The sequence below is a fragment of the Hylaeus anthracinus genome, unplaced genomic scaffold (genome assembly GCF_026225885.1).
Source record: "Hylaeus anthracinus isolate JK02 unplaced genomic scaffold, UHH_iyHylAnth1.0_haploid 11989, whole genome shotgun sequence".
Lineage (NCBI taxonomy): Eukaryota > Metazoa > Arthropoda > Insecta > Hymenoptera > Colletidae > Hylaeus > Hylaeus anthracinus.
Window position 1 is genome coordinate 15,249,237 of NW_026534337.1, and position 21,690 is coordinate 15,270,926.

General features: G+C 46.4%; 1 protein-coding gene across 5 annotated transcripts in view; it reads right to left on the reverse strand.

Moving 5' to 3' along the window:
* Nucleotides 1–21,461, reverse strand: part of LOC128887461 (cell adhesion molecule Dscam2-like) — a 105,266-nt gene extending 83,805 nt beyond the window's left edge. For 3 of the 5 annotated variants that reach the window (XM_054143338.1, XM_054143345.1, XM_054143344.1), the window contains exons 1-2: nucleotides 20,655–21,460; nucleotides 662–754 (exon numbers count right to left, since the gene is read on the reverse strand). In XM_054143338.1, the coding sequence (XP_053999313.1) occupies nucleotides 662–719 (58 nt within the window). In that variant the 5' untranslated portion in view covers nucleotides 720–754; nucleotides 20,655–21,460. Of the gene's footprint in view, nucleotides 1–661; nucleotides 755–20,654 lie in introns of all 5 variants that reach the window. The other 2 variants (XM_054143337.1, XM_054143343.1) reach the window with 2 other exon arrangements.
* Between the last annotated feature and the right edge of the window lie 229 nt (nucleotides 21,462–21,690).

Here is a 21,690-nt window from a genome sequence, read left to right on the forward strand (position 1 = left end):
AATAATACTTTCCGACTTTTTAGCATCTTGCATCCCGTAGAAAATGAATGTATGGATCGGATGACAATTGCGTTCGTAATTCAAAGGAATACCTGCGGTAGTTTCGTTGTTAGGAAAGCAACACCGAGTGGATTGCGGAGCTACGGAAAATCAATCACCGGAACAGTTCGGCGGTAAAGTCGAAGCTTGCGCCCGTTGAGAAAGGAGCAACGGAAACGGAAGTAGGATGCGAGTGTCCGTGTAGTAATCCAACGTGCGTGGAAGTCGGTCCAGAGGGTAACGATATTAAAAATTCTATTTTTATCAATTAAATCCTCTTGTCAATGGTTTCATTAACCTTCCTCGGTTAGGTTTATTTTTGAAAGACGTCCGGAGTAAATAATTCCTACCCGGAAAAAGTCACTTTATTACCGAAATACTTTCTGTTCCAGGCAGATGCGGTAGCGCCGGTCTCATTTTCTCGCTTCGCGTTCAGCGACGCAAATATTTACTCGGCTAAACGCACTCCCTTTTCCCTCTTCCACCCCCTCTTCACGCGAAACAGGCATCCCGACGGTATTGCCCGAGCCCGGTCGCTGAAATGGCTGACGGTCGAACACGACGAAACGGCCAGGAGGAATCATTTCCACGGGCACAGCCAACGATTTGTGTTCTTACTTACCGCGGACAAGGATGAGGGCGCTGGACAGGAGTACGATTCTCAACGGCCAACTGGCCATCCTGGCGTAGACCGTTACGTCGATTCAGCTTCCTCCTGAAACAATACAAGCGTGCCCAATCAATCAACCCATCCATCCCAATCCGCTATCCGCGGATCCCAGCCAACTCTAGCTTGTCTGTTTCCCTCTACCACCCTTCCTCCCTCACTCTCTCTTTCTCTCTCTCTTTAACCCTCCTATTCTCTCTGTGTAACCTCGTCTCTCTCGAACGTTCCCCTTTCGCGTTCGTCGCTCTCTTTCGATGCATGCCCACGATCGGACCTCATCCCACCTTTTGCCTCGTCCTTTCTGGCAGACTGCCCGTTCTACGCTCACCCTCAACCATCCTATTCCCCTTCGCTTCATGCCCAAACCCCTACTTCGTATCGACAATTTTTTCCTCTCGAATCCGTGCCTAGGGGTTTGTCCGCTCAATGAAAGTCCTCCCAGACGGTGCGCGTCATGCAACGTACATAATCATAAAACGCGCGATGCTCGCCCGCCAACGGATGCTTGTCGTACGCGGAATTGATACGTTCATTCTTTTCTTTCAAGCGCCCACCATTTTCCACGAACGAAACAACGTTTCCGCTATGCCTCCGAATGGTAAAGTTAGAGAATCTCCGATGCTTCCGAATAGTTGAATTGATAAGTGAACGAGGGAGGAGCTCCCGAGGGTACTTTCTGCGCGAGGAGCCAGGGATGAATCGTGTTAACCCGATGATAAATGCACCCCTGGTTGGACTTCCTACGACTCAGGATGTTCGATATAGATTACGTACCTGTATTTGAATACGCGTTTTCGTCTTTTTGCAAATATTCGGTCGAACGTCGAGGGACTCCTTTATGGAACGCGTATGAGCTCGGAAGGCAGGAAATAATACATGTATTTCGTAAGGAAATGCGGAAAAGGAATCGACGTTCCTCCAAAGAGAATATAAATACGATTCTCTCGTTGTACTCTTACGAGTTTAGCCGTTCGTCGCGCACTCCGACGACTTTTTTCTCTACCTCTGTGTTGAATATTGAACATTTTTTCTCGCTTCGATTTTCCAAGGGCTCGTCACCTGAATGGACATGCATACACCCACACACCCGTCAGTCACAGTCGCGCGAGTTGGTAACTGTAACGATTGGCGGGGGCGTTGAATTCGTCTCGTTCCGAAGAAAGCGATACGGTTAACGACCCCTTCGTTGTTACCGAAAGGTAAACGCAGCATTTATGAAAATCTACTTTTCGAGCAAGTACGCGAGCGGTGATACAATGACCCGCGAGTGTTCTACAAAAATTAATAAAGCGTTGGTTTAGTACTTTGTTCGTTTAGCATCTCGGGGAAAGTAGGCGAACCAATGACGCGGGCGATACTACGAATAGAAAATGTTTACAGTCGGAATTATCGCGAGCAGACACGTGAATATACTAAACTTTATAAAACCGTGTACGGTAAATACACAGCATATTTACTAATTAGTGAGATGTAAAGAGACCAGAATTAAGCTACCTCCGACGTCATTAAACTACGCTGGGAGAACGCAATGCAGCACAGCTGTGTTTGCTTAACTGTATTTTACTATTGCAAATACGATTTTCGCATTAATGGGAGAATCGCCGTTTCTCCTGTTATCGCTGTTTTCCCACCCGCAGGTGGAAATACGCTTAAAATAACGTCAACGAATGGCAATTTAATGTAGCCGGGAATTTAGCATATTCTTAACGAACCTACCAAATGTTTACACTTCTATGCTCAACTCAGCGTTGGATCGCACGGTAAAACTTTTATTGTTGCAAGAATTATAATCTCCTCTGGTCGCCACCATGCAAAGAAACCGAGATCCCTTGGAGTAATATTATGGATTGTTCTTACAGTGGAAATGTTAAGAGGGACAAGTAACTCTACGAACACGAATATACTTCGGCGAAAATCGAAATAACTGTACATTTTGCCGCTTTTTCTAGGCTTCTCCGCGCTGGCTGATTCAAAGAGCTGAAATTTGGAGCGTAAAATCGTTTGATTCGCTTCACGGCCCCGCCGCGCCGTCACGTCTACGCCTCATTCTAGTTTTACACCCGTTCATTCCAGCAGCAGCAAGCTACCTTACCCACATTCAAACATCGTATGCATCCCTGTGTCCTTCCAGCCTGTCCGAATTCTTCGCTATTTTCCCTCTTTCCTATCCAACATCCTCCCTTTACCTTCGAAAAAGAAACCAACGCGGAACCATAATATATATTGGAATAAACGTTCAACGTATTTCCGCGTACACGCTCGTTTCAAATCTAATCAACTGATATTTCAAAAGATTTTTTTAAATTTTGCATCCCATTTTCTGTGAATTACATGGACACTCACCGCCCCATTCAATAATTTTTCTTTCGCCTCTGCGAAACAGGATGTCTGATCTCGCAGCAAGAAACAAGTATACCCGACCAACGCGTTAAAAGCGTAGACGTTGCGTTGGAAACGTTATTTATTCAGCGAGGAGCTGTTTAGACTCGCTCTATATATCGGTTTATGTCGGTGATGCATGAGGATTTACGAGAACAACGTCGCACATTTCGCTGAAATTTTCACGACCCTCGAAAACCACCAGAAACGTTTACTCGTTCCACGGGTCCTCGCAAATTCCGTATACTCGATTCGTCCAAGTTGGGTAACCGATATTGCGAGGAACGTTTCTCGAATCTTCTGGGAGATTAAAGAAGTTTTTGCGCGATCGTGCTCTATCCGGAAATGGAAGAGAACTTGGACTCGGTCCGAAGATTGGGTCATCCCGCGAGTATATCTGGCGGTCGGATCGAACGAAGGCCAACGGTAACATTGTTCTCGCGACGAGGCGGAATTACCTTCATTCGAGCACCAACGAATAGAAACTGGAAAGCAATCCCGTCGTATGCGATTAAGTTTACGATTCAGACCGACTCGCCGCGACCCCGTGAAGAAGGAACCGTGATTATAAAACGTAAAATACGTTATGGAAAATGATGGTCAGAGGGGACATAGTAGCTCTATCGAATATCGTCTAATCAAACGTTTTTGTATACCTTCGTTTATGATCGATAAAAGTAGCCGCGTGCACTAGTTCATTTTTCTACGAAAACGGGGAATAAAAAAGACTTGGAGGCGAAAGTGTAGGAGATGAACGTAAACGTTGATTTTACTAGGCGCTCGTGACAGAGTTAGCTCGTCGAAAGAGTATCGCGAAGTTGTAAAATTCAGCCAGACTCTGTGCTTCTTCCTCTAATTCCAGACCTTCAACGGATCATTGAAACTCGCTGCTCGCGAATGTGGAGCACGTGCGAAGGGTAGGGAAATCTGTGTAACCCGCGAAAACGACGATCCGCGCAAAAGGGCGGGAATAAGACGTGATCGACGTAAAAGTCTGGGAGCAACGTGAAACGGAAAGAAGCCGTAAAGGATCTTGGAATAGTTGCACGGTCGACGCGGAGTAACGGCCAAGGCGAACGTAATTGTAGCGCTAAAAGCTACTTCCCACGGCTGTAATCGTTTTAGCAAAGTACTTTGCAATTTATCGAGTCTTTATTAAAATAAGTTACTTTCCGAGCCGACACGTTACGATTGTCCGTCCACGGTCTCTCAATCGTTGGCCGTGGGCGAGATGCTTCAATCGCATCGATTTATCGGACTTGCCGTCGAATTTTAAAAATTCATTACTCAGCGTGTCGACTAATTACGAGTGCAGCGTCTCGAGAGGCTCTGGAGAGCGCGTGTCACGATCGAGGCGCGTTCTCAATTAGGAAAGCACATTTTATTCAACTTGCACCGAGTAGTCTCCGCGTCAAGCTTCAACTAAAACTCAACGTGCCCGTTCTACAGTCACAGTTCAAACGACAAACACAGGGCTACGTCCGCTCACGCACGCTCGCACACGTATCTCTCGCCCTAACCCCTGTTTATACAGAATTCATAACCGGAGAGAACAAAAGGGCCTCGTAGCTGGAGTTAATATATCATCCCTCTAACGGGTATCTAAGTCCTGCGAGAGGACGGTCGCGTGTAATAAGCGTGCTAACAGGAAACATTATTTACACAGGAGTCTCGTTTAAAGCCACAGTCGGTAACGTTGCAGTTGGTTGATCGTCGGCCGTTCTTTCCTCGCGCGGCACAAGGAAAGGCTCGTTCGAACTAAACGCAATGAATGCTCGTAAACGTTGCCACGGTGAGTCGATTTAAAAGTTTGAAAAGTTCTCTCGGCTGCGTTTATTTCCTGGAGGCACGAAATTAATACGGCTATCTTCCTAAAAAGAAAAAAAAAAACGAACAACGAGGGTAACGACAAAAAGCCGTAGAAACTATGGTGTTCTCCGGCGACAGCTTCATTCCATCGTTGTCAACGTCAAGAGCATTCTTCTGCTTCGCAACTCGGTACCCCGTACTCCTTATTTGCGAACCTGTTCCACCGCCCCTCTTTCAACGTTCATTCGTCCGTGCCTCGTTCTCACGCCCGACTCCTTTTTTCCACTAGCCGTTCCATCGCCTCCGGTTCTTCCTACAACGGACCGACGATACGCCCCTGTGGCGATCTTGTGCTCGCGAAACTTCTGAGAATGCTGTTTCTGGGTCTTCTGTCTCCTCCCGAGTTTAACCACCTGAATTAATCGCGTCTGGCTAAAGAATGTAAAAAACAATGTGCCAAGGTTTGTACAATTTCTATGAGATTATTTTTAAGAAACGATTTGGTCATTCGTCGCATAAAAGTGCAATGCTTGTAAGCATTTTTCTGTGGCTTCGTCAAGGTTCAAGGTATCGCGCCCAAGTGCTACAGACTCCAAGACCAATAACTTCGTAAACTTGGTTCAAAGTTCAACAGTCTGCGTATCGAGCGAATAAAGTTTCGAGTGAACGACTGTTACAAGGAATCGGGCGTGGCCCTTTGAAAAAAGGAATCGGATCGTTTTCGTCGCGCTCGAGCAGCTGATGTTGACGTCTAGCTACAAAAGGCATCTCGAACGAGAAGCAGCAACGCCAGTTTGGCGCGTAGAGTAAACGATGATCGTTATTCCGCGTACAATTTCGCCGTATGTCGTGCACGAGACGTGTAATATTATTCCGCGTTCAATTACAGACAGGAGAAAAATGACGGCTGCAGAGCTGGAGTCGAATGCCCTTTAAATTACAGCGCGTTCGTCTTGACTGAGAAGCCCTTGTACGCCGGCACGGAACGTAACGCGAACAAACTTTCGGAGCCACCTGCTGAAACCACATCTCGACGATAGTATTTGTCGGAATAATGCGTCGCTACCGATGCATTAAGGTCCTTGAACCCTCAGCTACGTGTCCGCGTCAGGGAAATTTCCACGGGGCCTGCGTGTACCGTAAATCTGTTAACGTTGCCACGAACGAACTGATATTAATTAACGTGAAAGCCGAAGGAAGAAAGTGCACTCTCGCGCGCTCGCGTAAGCATCGAATATAATGTCCTAATTGCATCTCGCGTACACCGGCATCGTTTCCACGAAATTAATTCCGGAACAGACGCGTTGTTAACGTTAACATCGGTTCCCGCAAATATAATTAACAAATCACTGCCGCAAGATGTTTCTAACCGCGACCAATTAAGCGCACGTGTGACGAGAAAATTCTTCAAATTCAAAACTTTACGAAGAAAGCGTGATACTTGGTCCCCTGAACTAGGCCACGTTTACGCTCACCATCCTCGAGAAACGATAATTCGTAGCGACAACGTCGTCATCCCTGATCGTCGATGCACTCCTCGAGGCCTGCATCCGATACGATTCCGCGCACGGAGACACGTGCAGCGATCGTCGCGAAGAATTCTCATTATCCGCCAAGGAATTCTCATTCCTCGAAATACTTGCGCGTTATTCCTATTTCCGCCAACTCCCTCTTTTTTTTTTTTTTTTCTTTTCATCCTATGTCCCGCATCCCGTCGAGTTCGTCGGTTTGACCGCATTTTCTGACCGAACAAAATAATATATCGGCAGCGAGGCAGCCGTGCACCGGGCGTTGGCATTCTCTGCGACGCCGAGCTGACCCGTTATTTATCGTGAATTGAAATTCGGAGACCGCGACGGGCCGAGGAATTTCATTAAAATTATGACCTTAGATATTGGAACTCGGCGACGCGAGCGATGGCTCGTTTGCGGAACGTGAACCGACTCTGCGAATTTTCCTTGTACACAGCCCCGTGCCGCGGAACGTATTCCTGCACGTACGCAACGCGTGCGATTTCATCGAGCCGCAATATAGGGCGGCTAGATAATACAGACGCGGAGCTTTGCGCACCGTTTACGTTCAATGATTGAACGACAGTGGTTGAAAACACCTTTGCATACAAAATAAAACGACTCATATACTTTACATCAAGAAACACTTTTTTTAACTGTTCCAGTCATCGTTCTTCTAGTCTCGTAAATGTAGAATATGTTTAATTACGGAACTATTAGAAAAGGATTTCATACCGAATGTGTTATTAAACCAAGGGATAAATATATTTCTACAGTGGTTTGGATCACCAACGGTAACCCTGAGCTGGCCATTCGCGTGGATTCCGCACCGTTACGCTTTATCGGTCCGTTGTCAGGCTATCCTGAAAATACGGGAACGTCGTTGCACCCACGGGGATTTCTTCGCAGTAGTCAGCCGCGGTACGGAGCACCGAGGGAAAACATAAACTCGAACTCGATAGAGAAAAGGTAGCCGTGCGAAGCGAAATTCGCCGGAAAATTTGGTGAAAATTGTGCACGGCGAGCATCTATCGCGGGTACTGCGGTTTTTTTTTTTTTTTTTTTTTTTTATCGAACTACCTCAACGAACGTATATCCGACGTTTTACTTGAATGTTACTTGTATGGTGGTTGAACGTTCGAAACACGTGGGCTCCGAACAGTACTCAGAAGAATGATTTCTACGTAAATGGATATTGATGGAAATGGATATATCCACGTTTCGTCTTCGATACGAAAAAAGGAGCTGTCAACTTTTGAATCTGTTTACTCCAAGGCAAGTTTCTTCCTCGATCACTGGTTGAAACTTTATCGAGTACCGGAAATAATATCTGACGTTCGCCACCTTCGCGATAAAGAGTGCCAGGCTGAACGGGATATAAGGTGTTCGCGTAACTTTACACTTAGCATGAAATATCAGTTTTCCAAACTACACGCGTCTAAATAATAAAGTTCACGCGTAGCATCTAGTTCGCGTTCCATGAAATACAATATCGGTGGAAGAGGTCGAGTCGCTGGCTGCTCTTTACTTTGCGCCCAGCTGTGAACTCTCCGGGCGGAAATAAAAACTGAAAGTTGATAAAGGAACGAGCCTGGATGCAAACACGAGCGACATTTTTCGCGATAACTCACTTTCGGGCGTTTCGAACGAGAGGATCGACATTGGGAATTCGAAGGATACAAACGTAGCTATGTGAGTATCTGGTGTCCATCTGGTGTAACGCTAACGAGATGAATTTAAGTATTGCTAAATGTCGCATGATAGGACATTATCGGCAAGGTGTCCATACTTTTTCCCCTACGCTATCGACAGGTCTCCGTTATCTACTGTAAACTCTATCCGTGATCTGAAGTCTTTCGCGTATATCCGATACCGCTGTCCAGTCACTCGATTTCTTGTACCTAGATCAAGGGATTTTGTTAAGCGGCCAACCTTGAGGTTATTACATCATGCTCTTATCTTTTCCATAGTATGCATATCGACCACCTGGTCCTCCTAAGATATATCAGACCGTCCTCGTAAAAATCCAACATAAATTTCTTAGGTCGGTGTCTTACTGCTTTTTCAGACTATTTTCCTCTACCGAGCACGACACATATGTGCAGCTTGCATAGCGAAAGAATTATAACGGAACTGATGCTTTTATACAGCATCATCAACTAGAACGTAGAACGTCCAACACCGTTGAGTTTCATACAGTTACTCGCTTTAATAGTTCATAAATTATCAAAATATTCGTTCGGTTGCTTTTCATTACGTTAAATTATATGTTATAGACGATACCTTGTAGCGATTACCTTGTGGTTAGTGTACATTATTGTATAATAAATTGTAGGAGTCTAACGAAAAATAAGGCACGGGGATTCGAAGCCACGATCCTCGGATCCACAATCGACCGCTTTACCTACAAGACCAATCCCGTACCCTACGTTTCGTGTTCTTATTTGACTCCTTATTGTTGGGTATGGGAGGCGCGGACACTACAAAATTTTAAACGAAATAACGTCTAGTTTTCATGTTACAAAAATATTCGGACAAGTTGGTAACGCGTACCAGTTAGTTACGCGTGTGTGCGTAGAGACGCTCACCGATAAACTACATTTTTTGTAGCCGATGCTTGCGCGCGAAGGCGACAAGCGAGGCGAGGTTTACGGTACTCTTCTCGCGCATGGATAGTATCTACCTTCGCGTAAACGACGAAGGAAATCGTAAAAACGAACGAAGCCTCGGGAAGCATTTATGGTACGAAACTCTGAATCCGTAACCATGGCACGGGATAACCGAAAAACAAATCTGCCACCACCGTGGTGCTTCTACTCGCTGAAATCTGCGAGCCGACGTGTAGGAACGAAAATTGCGAGGGGGATCGTAGAGGAGATTTTCGTTACTCAAAGTTGGTGCAACGATGACGTCGAAATTTCTTTACGGTAGACGTTGCTGAACCTCGACGAGGAAATAACAAGAACGGACAAAAGTTTCACTGGTTTCGTCGGGTTTGCGTCGCTGGTTTTACGCCCGCTGTGCGGTCGAAGACTAAATTTTTCAAACTAGCTGGAATTATTCGACGGCTCTAAGTGGTAGGATCGCTGGAAAAGCGCACGTTTGCCGTAACGCAATCTGGCGTTGAATTCGTGGAAGAGGAGACAAAGAAAGAAAAAAAAAAAAGCAACGTGTATTTGCGTGAAAATTTCGTGATTGCGATATATCGAATGGTAGAAGAGCGATAGATTATAAGCGTACTTATACGTTCGCTGGAACACGAGGCAGCGGAAAGTTCGATCGATGAAACCTGATTTGCTAATAATAACGAGTATATTCCATTGGGAATGCTCGCGAATCTCGATGCGATTGACGACGAAACTCGTAGGAAATTTTCAGTGAAAATGGATCGTCGTCGAAGCGGTTCGAACGCTTTCGCCGATAAGAGTACTTTTTCGACGCTTCGCTCGGATACCGGAGGATCCATTGTCGCGGAAGTCGCGTGCAATTCCCGACGGACAGCGAGAATGCAATAACGGCGGTACGCTAATGTTCGCGGAAATAATGTATCGCTACCGGTAGTGTAAATTTCGCCCAGTAGCCGGTCGATGCAGCGTAAATATGCGTTAAGGGGGAAGTTGAATGGGGATGCAGCGAGTATGGCTCGCGTCCGTGTACGTTCGTCCGTATCAATGGCTACGTTAACACGTGTGAGCGTGCGGGCGCGCAGTTCCATGAATGTGCGAACGTGCTGCACGAGTCGACGAGAAGATGGGTGGGAGGGTGCGCGGTGCTGCTGAGGGTATGTGGTGTAATGGCCTGCTACCGAGGGTGCATTAAGGCGGTTTATGTACACGAAGAGGTACGAGGTCTTTTAACCCGACTCAAATGCTGGTTTCATTGAAACCGTAGTAGTATGTTCCGGGTGTAACGTTGCGTCCAATAATCTATTTGGGTGGTTTATGAGATCGTCGTCAAAGTCGGCTACCGAAACCCCTCTGTTCTTTGAGAAGCGGCATCGTCCCACGCTTGCGATTCAAATTACCGAACGGAATAATTATCCTGCGTAAAGATTCAACGATTGAATGACCGTACACGGATTGTGCAATTAACGCGATATTCGAGTTCAAAGGTGTTGCCCGTCGAAACCGCCCACGACTCGCTATTATACCAGACTTTGGACCGCGTCGCGTGCGCGAATTAATAACGACGGATAATAATTGCAAACAGAAACGGTTATTCGAATCTCGAGGGCCTCGTTAAAATTTCAGATGTCGCGTGAAAATTCATTTGGTTTTTCATCTGCTGGATCGTTACGTAAAATGGGAAGCAGGTCGGTGGAACGCGCCGAAGGATATCGATCAGAGTTATTCATACTTGTAACACGTTGATTAGATCAGATTTAACTGTTAAATGCCCTAAGTTTCGAATTTGATGCCGGACTTTTAAATCGAATTGTATTTGAATATTTGGTTATGCATACGTTATCATTGCATGATGTTCTTTTGAACAAAAGTTGAAAAAGTAAACGTCAGCTGTCATAATTGTTCAAATAATAAATACATAGATATTTTTTTAAATTGAATTCGGGGAATCAGGCTCCTAAGGGTTAATCAAAATCTGGCCGAGTCTGCCGAAGATGCGCGTACTCCTTTCCATTAAAGCGTTACGACGCTTTTGTAGCGTCGGCACAATGGACGAAACACGGATAAAAGAAAATGAATGGGCGGCGCGTCGTTTGCAGGAAACGATGATGCACTCTCACGGCAGGTACATTAAGGCGGTTTACGCGTGCGAAAAGGTTCGTCCAATTTTAGGTGTCGCCTTTTCGAAACCGCGACGGATTACGAACGCGATATAAACGTTCAAATCGATAACAAGGTGACTCGAGTCGTTTCGCCTGGTTCTTTCGTCTTACATTCGTAGGAGAAAATTGTTTTCCGTTATTTGTCGGGGAAGATAAATCGTGTTTCGACGCCGCGTTTGAATATTGCATGAAAGGTCCGCGTCGATACGCGCGCGCGAAAGAATGGAACGTCGAAAACGAAATGAGTTATTTACTGCTCTTTTTGTTTGGTATTCACGCGGGCGATAAATCACATTTCGAAAATGCTTTCGGTTGCAGGATTTCACGGCGAACGAATTTATTATACGACGCGGTAAACGATCACCGCTGACGTTCGCGTTGGGAACCAAAAGGAGCGCGAACGATGACTCGGGCGATTCGTAATTTATAATACAATGATCCCGCAACACCGCACAACGAGCACAGTGGTGTACACCGATCCAACGAAACACCCGCGATCTGGCTGCGTCAAGGTCTACCAGGGACAGGAAAATCCACTTAAAAAGCTCGAAGGTTATTTACGAGGGCGATTTACGCGCGGCAAGCGTCTCGTCCTCCCTTGCGATCTCGTAATCGTCTTTCGCGACGACGGCCGATGATAAATGCATGGCGCGTCGCTTAGGTCGATAACCGCGTTACATTTTCCCAGATTAATCTCGCTATGAGAGCAGAAAGTTGGCTCGATTCGTTTCACTTGGACGTTTGAAGCATCGCGTTCTTGTCCCCGTCGACCAACGATGAATTTATCGAACGTTGCATTGTACTAGGCAAGATTGTCACATGTCAGTGAGGGTAAAGTTGGACGTTACCGTTCCTGAAAGATTAAGGGCCTATTCGTGCGTATACACAACACACATCCAACGAATTGATGAATAATGCGAACACCTGTGAAGTGCATTGTTTTAAAAATACACGATTGAACCACCATTTATCTTTAATAAGACTCCTATGTTTTTTGGAACGAAGCCAGACGAATACCAAGCCATGACCGTGTTTAACAGTTGGAAGCAAACAGTCTGAATCGTAGGTGCTCAAATTATTTTATCCAACCCCTGTATGCGTACGTATATATAGACTCTGTGTGTATCTATATCGGCTACAATATTAGAAAATCAAGGAAGGAAGAGACTTGCGACGTTGATCCGGTGCGCCTACGAATCATCGTTCGAGACCGTAGCCGAACACGGAACCGAGAGATGGAGTTTCGTGGGATTTGCAGGAAATGCGAATTCGCTCGGACAGGTTAGGCAGCTTATTCTAATTTATATTGGCACGAATTAAAGGATTACGTTATAACCAAAGTGAATTATGGGCCGCGTCGTATCCGTTCCGATATATCGATTCCGCCGTCGGCGTTGGCCGAAAGCATGGCTAACAGGCTTTAACGGAGAACACTTTTAACGGCATCCGTGGGACGCGAACGATTACACGCAGACCGCCGCTATACTTTGCTCGAATTAAATGCGAAACGAGCGCGTGTGCCCGTTCTATCAGTCCTTTATTTGCCGTGTGTCCGGCGGGCAAATTGAAAACAAATTAAATTCCCGAAACTGATCGCACGCTGTGGGCCGTATGCGCTCGCCTCTGTGCGATTAATGTAAAACGGGCCTGTAATCCGGAGCAATGTAAATACCGAACCTAGCCACTTTAAAAAATCGAACGAGCACCGCGATCGTTCCAATCGGTGAAAGGCAAATTCAACAAAGCCCGGATCCATATCCATTATTTCATTTCTCCGTCGAAAGGATACGACGCGACGATTGCGGATTCGTCCGCGTTCGTTTCAATTGCAAATTGGGCGACGGTACACCCGCGCTAGAAATACCCTTAACTATGCGAGGATAAAATATTTTTACTAGATGGTTTCACGCGCACTCCTACCACTCTCCTTTAAAAATTTAGTTTTAAACGATCGTATTTATTTGAAACCTGTTTCTTGGCTATCGTCGTCCGTAATTTTCCAGATTACGTCGAATCATCGCGACGAAAGAATCGCCTCGGACAAACGATTCGGAGCCCTCTTCGACGCCAAAGCCAGTTACGTTTGTTCCCATCGAACGCGTGAAACGTTCGCGGCCTGGAAGACGTGTTCCATTGAAAACCATACCGCGAAACAATAGCCGTCCTCCAGCGAGAAAACCGGTATTGTCTCCGTAAACGTTGTATACCCCGGAGGTGCGGCAAAAGGAAGACAATGTACACAGTTTGAACCGCGCTAGGTCTATCGCGAAACGCTGTTTGTCCTCGCATGCGTTCCATAACCGAGTTGCCGATCGAACCATCCTCGTCGAGTTGATTTCTTGTTAGTCTTTTGACCCGTAGCCCCCACCAAACACTTCCAACGTTTTTATTTGTAAAGGTGCAAAGTCCCTATTAGGGATGCATAGTCTGTTAGGGCTTGAGGACCACTGGCTCTCCTCTACAACTAAGGTACCTCGGGGTTGCTAAATCCGTAGAGGAGAGTGTTGTACCAGGGAACGTTTCTTGAATACAAGCTGGCATATTTAAAATGTAAACTTCTAAATTTATACAGTTACTAAAGTCTAAATACGCAATAGCTGTATAGCAATTGATTAAGCAAAATGCATACAAACGTTCCATCGTACGACATGTTAACATACATTGTGCTCTAGGTACAACACTCTCCCCTACTGGAGCTACAACCAGTAATTGGACATAGTTACATCCGCTGAGGGCCAGCAATAATTCGAAATCCTCTGCTCCAATTTTACATAAAATACAATTCTTGGGATTATACGTAAATATGCCTATATATGAATTCAGCATGGAAAGGCATGGAAAGCAAACCAACAAAAGGCAAACCCTCGATAACTGCGGCAAAGCCAGGCGTTCAGTTTTCGCGCGAACCGTGAGCATGCGCACAGGTGTCTACACGTATGCCCGCTCAATCTTCTCCAATTAAATTCTATTGGAATTCGCGCAAATGCCAATACCGGACGGCCGGGAGCATTCATTGTGTTGAGATAATGAGGGGCTGAGTGCGAGGAAAGCGCACAGCTTAACGGATAGAATACGGTATACCGGAACCATGCTCCGGCATGGCCGCGCTATAGTCAGGAAGCCGATAATGCTATATCGTCGTGCGTATTCCAGGGGCCAGGGCGTAGAACGCCGCCTATTCCGGGTTTATTATGCAGCACTATGCCACGGTATGCTATATTACGAGCACGGTATGTCGTCGCTCTAAGGACGTCGTGCTACCAGACGCCGGCGCCGCCACGATACGCTAACCTGGCCCCTTACCTTATACCGGTTTAATTGCGACCATATCGCGCACGCGTTGGACGGGCCGATGATGGAAACTTTGTACCTTCTCATGACGTTCCTTCTCATGACGTTCCAGAGAGGAATCCCGGAAACGTTTGGGTTTTACAAATACATGCATTAGTACGAATTGTTAAACATCGTATAGAATTTAAAAAGTGGCGTTTATCTGGCTATAAATTACCACGTCCAATCATTTTGTACAGATGCAATGGTACATACAGCCAGATTCGTTGAACCGAAATTTAATAAATCACTCGCGTGCTACAACCGACTTTAACGTAAATTTTCCCGATAACGAAGCTCGACGTGAAAAAGAGTTTATTGCATGTTTTCAATCAAATAAAACCAACCCGGACTATTACGAATGAATAACAGTGGTCCATTTCCGTTTTTAATCAATATTAAGTACATTGAGACAATTAAAGAATCCTAAACGGTCCTGGCGACTCGCGAGTATCCGTATTTTATTCTTGCTCGATACATTAACTCGCAACTACTTTTGCTCGCAGTTCGTTGAATCCGTAAACGAGTTTGCCACCTTAATTATACTGTTCGGAAAACTCGCTGCACCGCGGGTGTATCTATCGATACACCGCTCGAAACCTGTTGTGGTCGCGTCGAGCTTGATTTTCTGACGCTGTAAAATGAGAGGCATTAGAAACAGGAAAGGATGAAGCAATTTAATCGATCCCCTAACTGCTGAACTACGAATCGTTGTTTTCGTTTTTCAGCTTCCATGGAGTTTCGACGATAACTCGATTTGCAAAACTCTAGCCGGCGCAGCTATGAACTTTTACCGTCCCCCTCGAATAACTTCGTTAATTTTGCGTAAAACGAAGGTTATGCCGAGAACACCAAGGAATGCGAACTCATGTTTCGGTGCCGTTCTTCGCTGCCGCTATTTTCCGCGTCTCTGCTACTCGGATAAGGCAAAATTTCATCGGGATTTTCAAAAGTATTTCTGCCGTAACCGTTGCTCCGCCATTCTATAATATCTTCCGCTCGATCCTCGAAGTACGCCTTTGCTCCTTGGATTCGACCTAACTTTTGTACCTCGCTACACAATACCGAGGTTGAACATAATATTTGTCTCACCCCGTTGCGAACGCAAAGATATCCCGAACCACGAAAACAAAAATATTTACTAATACAAACGATATCAGTCTTTCCAATGAAATTTCGTATTCAAATTAACCACGCAGCCGCTCGCAGCGCTACGAAGTTATCGTTCCACTTTGCGAATGTAAATTACGCGAGTTAATCGAGCGAGTTCCGTCGCTTCGTCGCACGCAGTTGACGCGCAACTCCTCGTTTTTAACCCCTTAAGGGATTTGGTCTACCTAAAAGCCTGGAACGCGCACACGAGTTCCGGTCTTATTTTGGAAAATATATAGGAAGCCAAGAGCGGCGAGACTTCGTGGAAAAAATTTCATCGAGCTTTCGATTCGACATGTTTCCTTCCAACTTTTCCTGCCCCGAGATATTCGCGAACCAGAGTTTGAAACAGTTTAGTATAAACGATAAATAAGGCACGGGGATTCGAAGCCACGATCCTCGGACCCACAGTCGACCGTTTTACCTACAAGACCAATCCCGTACCCTACGTTTCGTGTTCTTATTTGACTCCTTATTGTTGGGTATGGGAGGCGCGGACACTACAGTACGTTATACGTGGGATCGCACATTTCCCACCTCTGCCTCGGAATATAATATAATGCAGAGGAGACTCGATCATTCTAGGCTGGTAACGTCGAAAATACCCGAGCGTTAAGGGGTTAATTAAATACGCGTCAAGGATAACGAGCTTACCGGAAAATAATCGACGATATTTACCATCGACTCTCGCAACAACCGCGTTCCAACGTACGGTGGAGCGGAGCCGCGTTCCAGAGTTATTCGAGAAAAGGAAAATAAAACGGCACGCGATTACGCACGCATGTGCAGAAAACACCGGCGGTTGTTTTGCAAGCTTACTTTCGAGATGGGCCAGCAACTTTCCAGACTAAAGAACGAGTGTACTCGGAACTGCGAGAGAAAGAGAGCGGGGGGCAGAGGAAGAGAGCAATAGCAAATGGCATAAGTTGGTCCGAGTAAACTCACCTGCTATTCTCCACGGCAGGAAAATACGAAACATGGAGAGAGAGAGAGAGAGAGAGAGAGGAGCGTGAAGGGGGCGAAGGAAAATAATTGTATATATTCCTACGAGACGGATGTAAATTTCAAGGACCAAACAGGAATCGAGCAGTGTCCACTCTGCACGACGCACGGAAAACTTTTGTTGAACGTACTATGTAATGTCCTTTAGCTCTTGGAATCGCCACCGGTTCCCCTTGCCCCGTGCTCCACGGGTGGTTGCCATTTTTCAACCCTCGAATCCGAGGATGGTAACGCGCGTCGGTAGAAATAGTTTCGCCGAGTTAACAAAACGGCGCCCAGGAGTTTCGAGCTAGCACCGATTCACTGCGTCCTGCACACTCGTCCTTTCCTTTTGTATGTTTATTTTACGACTTCGTCCGGCTTCGTGCATGCCGCGTGCGCTTGACCGACGAGATAAGAGTTCATGGCGCGGATAGAGGGATTAGGAAAGACGGCTGCCGAGATTAAACCGCCATGACCGAAGGGGTTCGCTGCTCGCCAACTCGACGGCATCGGACGATACCCTCTCCGGACGGACCCGCAATCAACGGATATCGCTTTAATCATAGTCGCACCAATCAAGATGCTACTATAGATAGCCTCTCTTTAAATTACGCTTGTCGGCGAAGGAAACTTAGCAAGAATTTTAATACCACTTCGGAGTTGCAATTGCTCGCGAAAAGCGTTCCCTAGAAAACGTTACAAGAAGGATCGCTGGATAATTTATGACTGGGCGCGACAAAATTTTGGTCGACGGTGCGTGCCGAGCATCGTGATCTGCTCGTACATTTTCCGACTGGAACAAAGCTTGAAAACCTCGTCGTTGTTTTTACCGATCTTTACCTAGGTGTCGACGAGGTAGTTATGTCCCATGCACGTACAAACCTCTCCGCGTACACGCCGAGTTCGTTCGACGCGAGTAATAAGAAGTGACGTGTAATTTCGCTCGACCTACATTTTACCAGCGATTCGCTCGACGCACGACATTTTAAGAGAGTTTCACCCCTCGAATGTAACATTGATCGTCTCCGTCGAAAGCTTTTGCTCGCCTCAACTACTCGCGCCACTTTATTTGTTTGCTTCGTTTTTAATCGGACGGTGTACGATAGAAACCATTCCCGAGTAAAACGAACGAAAACTATACAAAAAATCACTACTTCGTCTCCCGTTGTTTGACGTCGCAGGTTCGATACCATCTGACCGGTTGATTTTTCACGTACACAATTTTGCGAAGTAAAACGTTCGTGGTAAATGTGTACAGATTAAAAAAAAAGCCACCGCGAACCGTGTTTAAAGGGAGAAACTCGCGAAAATACGGTTCTCTATGAGCCTTCTAGACCAGAAAGCCTCTTGAATCCGCCCACCTCTTCTCTAATTATGTACCCGCTACTGTCTCGCGAGAAGTTTTTAAAGGTCCAGCCCTAACGAGAGTTGCGTAAATAACGAGTCAACGGCGAGATCGTTGAATATTAACGGACTTGCGATAAACTCGTTGGAACGCTGCCGTTGCGATTGCACGCAAATATTAGCTCGAGCCGAGAGTGGAATTCTGCTTTCAGCGTCGCGTTGCGTCGGTGGGTATCGATAACGGTCGGTAAAACGGACGACCGACACGCGAAAATCACGGATCGTCGCAATGATATCACGGGATTGAGTGGAAATACGTACAGGGGTGGAGGGAAGATTTAAAACTGCAAAGAAAAAGACGGCCACGCGCAGATAGTAGGAGGAGGGGCTTCATTTGTCGCATCTTCCGAGCCGAAGGTTAGGATGGAAGAAATTCTTTTCTCGCGCGACTTACTCCGCCCGTTTTCTTCTTTCATCGTTCGTTTTCCCCTTAAATGCATTTAACGTCGGGGCACCGGCACCGTCGCGACGCGAGTCTCGTCGCCTCGATTAAACGAAAATTGCCCGCGCTTGTCTACGAGGATCAGCCGAAATAGGATTAGGCGTCCTTCGCGCCGTTTCAGGATTTATGCGTTTTTCAATTAAGGACACTTAGCGGACGACTGTCCGTGAAACGTGACGCGGAATTAGCTCGAAAGGGAACCGCTTGTCGGAGGAAACTAATTTAAGTAACCTTCGCGGAAGCTCCTTTTAGGCTCCATTATATCCAAGTACAGCAGAGTCTCGCGTTACCGAGTACCCTAATATCCGAATACTATACTATTCTCGCGTTGCAAAGACAGTATTTGTTAAAAGCTCGCGGCCCGTTGCTGGCATGGACTCTTAACGTAGAGGGTGTGCGTCTTCAAGCGGTCGTTCAAGGAGTCACCGAGTGCTTTGCGAGTTTACACGGTCAAGATCCTCGATATGGTAATCGAATGGGCATAAAGGCTCACTCCTCCTTGATATCGCGAGGATATATTCCTCCCGTACGGTTTGATCATTACCGGAATCGTGAATTTTACACGCCAACGATCGGCATCGAATATCTCGCGTTAATGCGCACCCGGCCCTTATGTTCGTTTGCATAATTGCGGGCGCGCCAAAACGCGAGCAAACAATGCGAACCAGTTATCGAAAACCATATTGCACGCGGGTGAAAACCGATGAAATTTATCGTACCACCGCGCGACACGGTAATTCGATCGTTACGAGCCAACGTTCTACGACGAAGCAGTCCCCAAAATCGGGGATTTGTCGATCGATTTGTCGATTCTCGTTAAAGCGGCCAAAACGAGCGATCGTGTAATTCAAATTTTCAAACGAAATTTTTAACGTTCACCACGGCGATTTAACTGTACGTTTTGAATGTTCAAAAACCGCCGAAAAAAGAAAACTAACCCAGACATCTTTCTGTCCCGCGTTTCAATCGACAATTACAAAATAACATTTTCCCTCTGCGGTCGCGTAACGAACTAACGCTACTTCACGATCTTTCGATTCGAAGTAGACACGAAGGCGACTTGTATTTAAATCCTTGAACTAAACTTGTTGCTCGACTATTGTGAGAAAAGCGCGAGTAGGCGGGAGAGAAACGCGGCGGTGGATGGCTGTCGCCTACTTTTAAAAAATGCAAGGCGGAAATGAACTTTTCCTCCGGTAAATACTTGCGAAGCGACGAGAGTGGTATTGGCCGAGCTGAAAACGTGCGAAAGTAGTAGACGGGTCGTAAAGAAGAACGGCCTGTAAAAAAAGACGACGCGTCGGAAAGTTAGCGGAAGCAATAGAAATTGTGAGAAGAAACTGTCTTGATCATCGAAAGAAAATATGAGTCGGCGAGACGCGCGAGGCTACCGAGTCTGGTGTTAATTAATCATCCATGAGCCGGCGCGGCGAGTTACTCGATTCCCATAAATTATCGCCACCCGAGGAACCAGCTTCGATGATATAAAGCTTTCGTAACTGCTTACGAGAATACTCGACGTTTTCAGAAATTTTGGCCAAAAGAAGTGGAACGCGGCAACGATGCCATCGTTCACGCGAAAACGAGGAAAACAGCTTGCATGCTCCATCGTTGAATTAAAGAGACGGAGAAGATCGAAAACATTAAACAGCGACGCAGACGAACGAAAAAGGTTCGCGAAATTGAATAGTTGCCGTACAACTCATCGATCACCGTCCAATATGTATACGTATATGTTATCGAGAAATACAGCGCATCGTTAAACGTATTCGAACGCAGGCGCGTATGCGTACACCGCGGTTCGGTTATCGCCAAAGTTCACGTATCGTCGATATCGCGCGCTTCGTGCGCGAAACTCCACGAGGTGGAATCGAGATAAACGTGCGAAATTCCGACTGGCTGAATGCATTTCGGTCAGCGCGTCATTAGTCAACGTTTTATCGTGGAAAAACGTTTCTCGGTCTGGTCGCGGGCGAAATGTTCCAAACGTTCCAAAAAACAGAGAACTTTCGCAAATCCGATCGGTTATCCTCGTCGGAAATTTACGTCGGGAGTAAATGAAACAAAAAAAAACAAAAAAATAAACAAGAAAAAATTAAATAAAAGCGGTAGTATAATACGCGTGCTCGCAAAAGTAACGTGTTCACGTACATTGCTTCCTCTGGATATCCCGACGAACATGATAGCGTTGTTGGAGCCGTGTCACGTGCCAGATGAACAGTTGAACTTCTGCTTTTTTCCTCTCGCGGAAGGAAAGTCGAGCGTGCACTGCTCGGGCTTTCTTGATTGACCAGAACGACGAACAAACAAAAACGAAGAAACGAGTGAGTGAAACTCGCGAGGACAGACTCGTCGGTAGCACGGGACTTTGGCAAACACCTTGGACCAGGTCGCGAGTAGGTTGACACCTTCGGGGGAGAGGTCGCGCGTAGAACTGACACCTCGCGCGCGCGGTCCAGCTACCCTCAGCATCCAGCACCAGCAGCAGCAGCAGCAGCAGCAGCAGCGGCGGCGGCGGCGGCGGCGGCAATCGAGGGGGATGAAGCGGAGCACGCGCGAAATTCCTCCCCTATACCGCGCCCACCCCCTGTTTCTCCCGAACCTCCACCGGCGGTTCCCTCCCTCTTTTTTAACCGCGCATTTCGCATTTTGCGTTTCGCTCGCTCTTCGGTCACGTACAGATCTGTTTTGTCCTGACTCGAACCTAACACCAGAAAAGAATGTCAAGGGGTTGAAACGAAAAGGCGAACTGACCGATAATTATCAGTGGGATAGCTGGACTTCGCTGTGGTAAAGAAAAACGCAATCGAGCATCTCCGAGGCTTCCGTAAATACTAGATCCTTGTTATAAATGAGGGGGAAACATATTCCAGTTGGTACAGTAATTAAATTAATAGCCAGAAAATAATCGCTTTGCAATTCCAGTGTCACGTGTTTTTATACATACAAATGACGTTTCGATTGGAAAATAGCCTACGAGGCTATCGCACCGAGCAAATTCTTTCCCCGGTCGCAATACGCGAAATTTCACGAGCGCAACCATGCAACGAAAGTTAATTTCGGTCGACCTTCGGCATCTGGCGAGCGTAAAGGTATACGAAAGCGAGCACTAGCGAATTTTCACCCTTGTGCGCTCTCTGGCACACCAACGACCCCTTTTGCAGTCCTGCATCTCGCCAAGCCGACC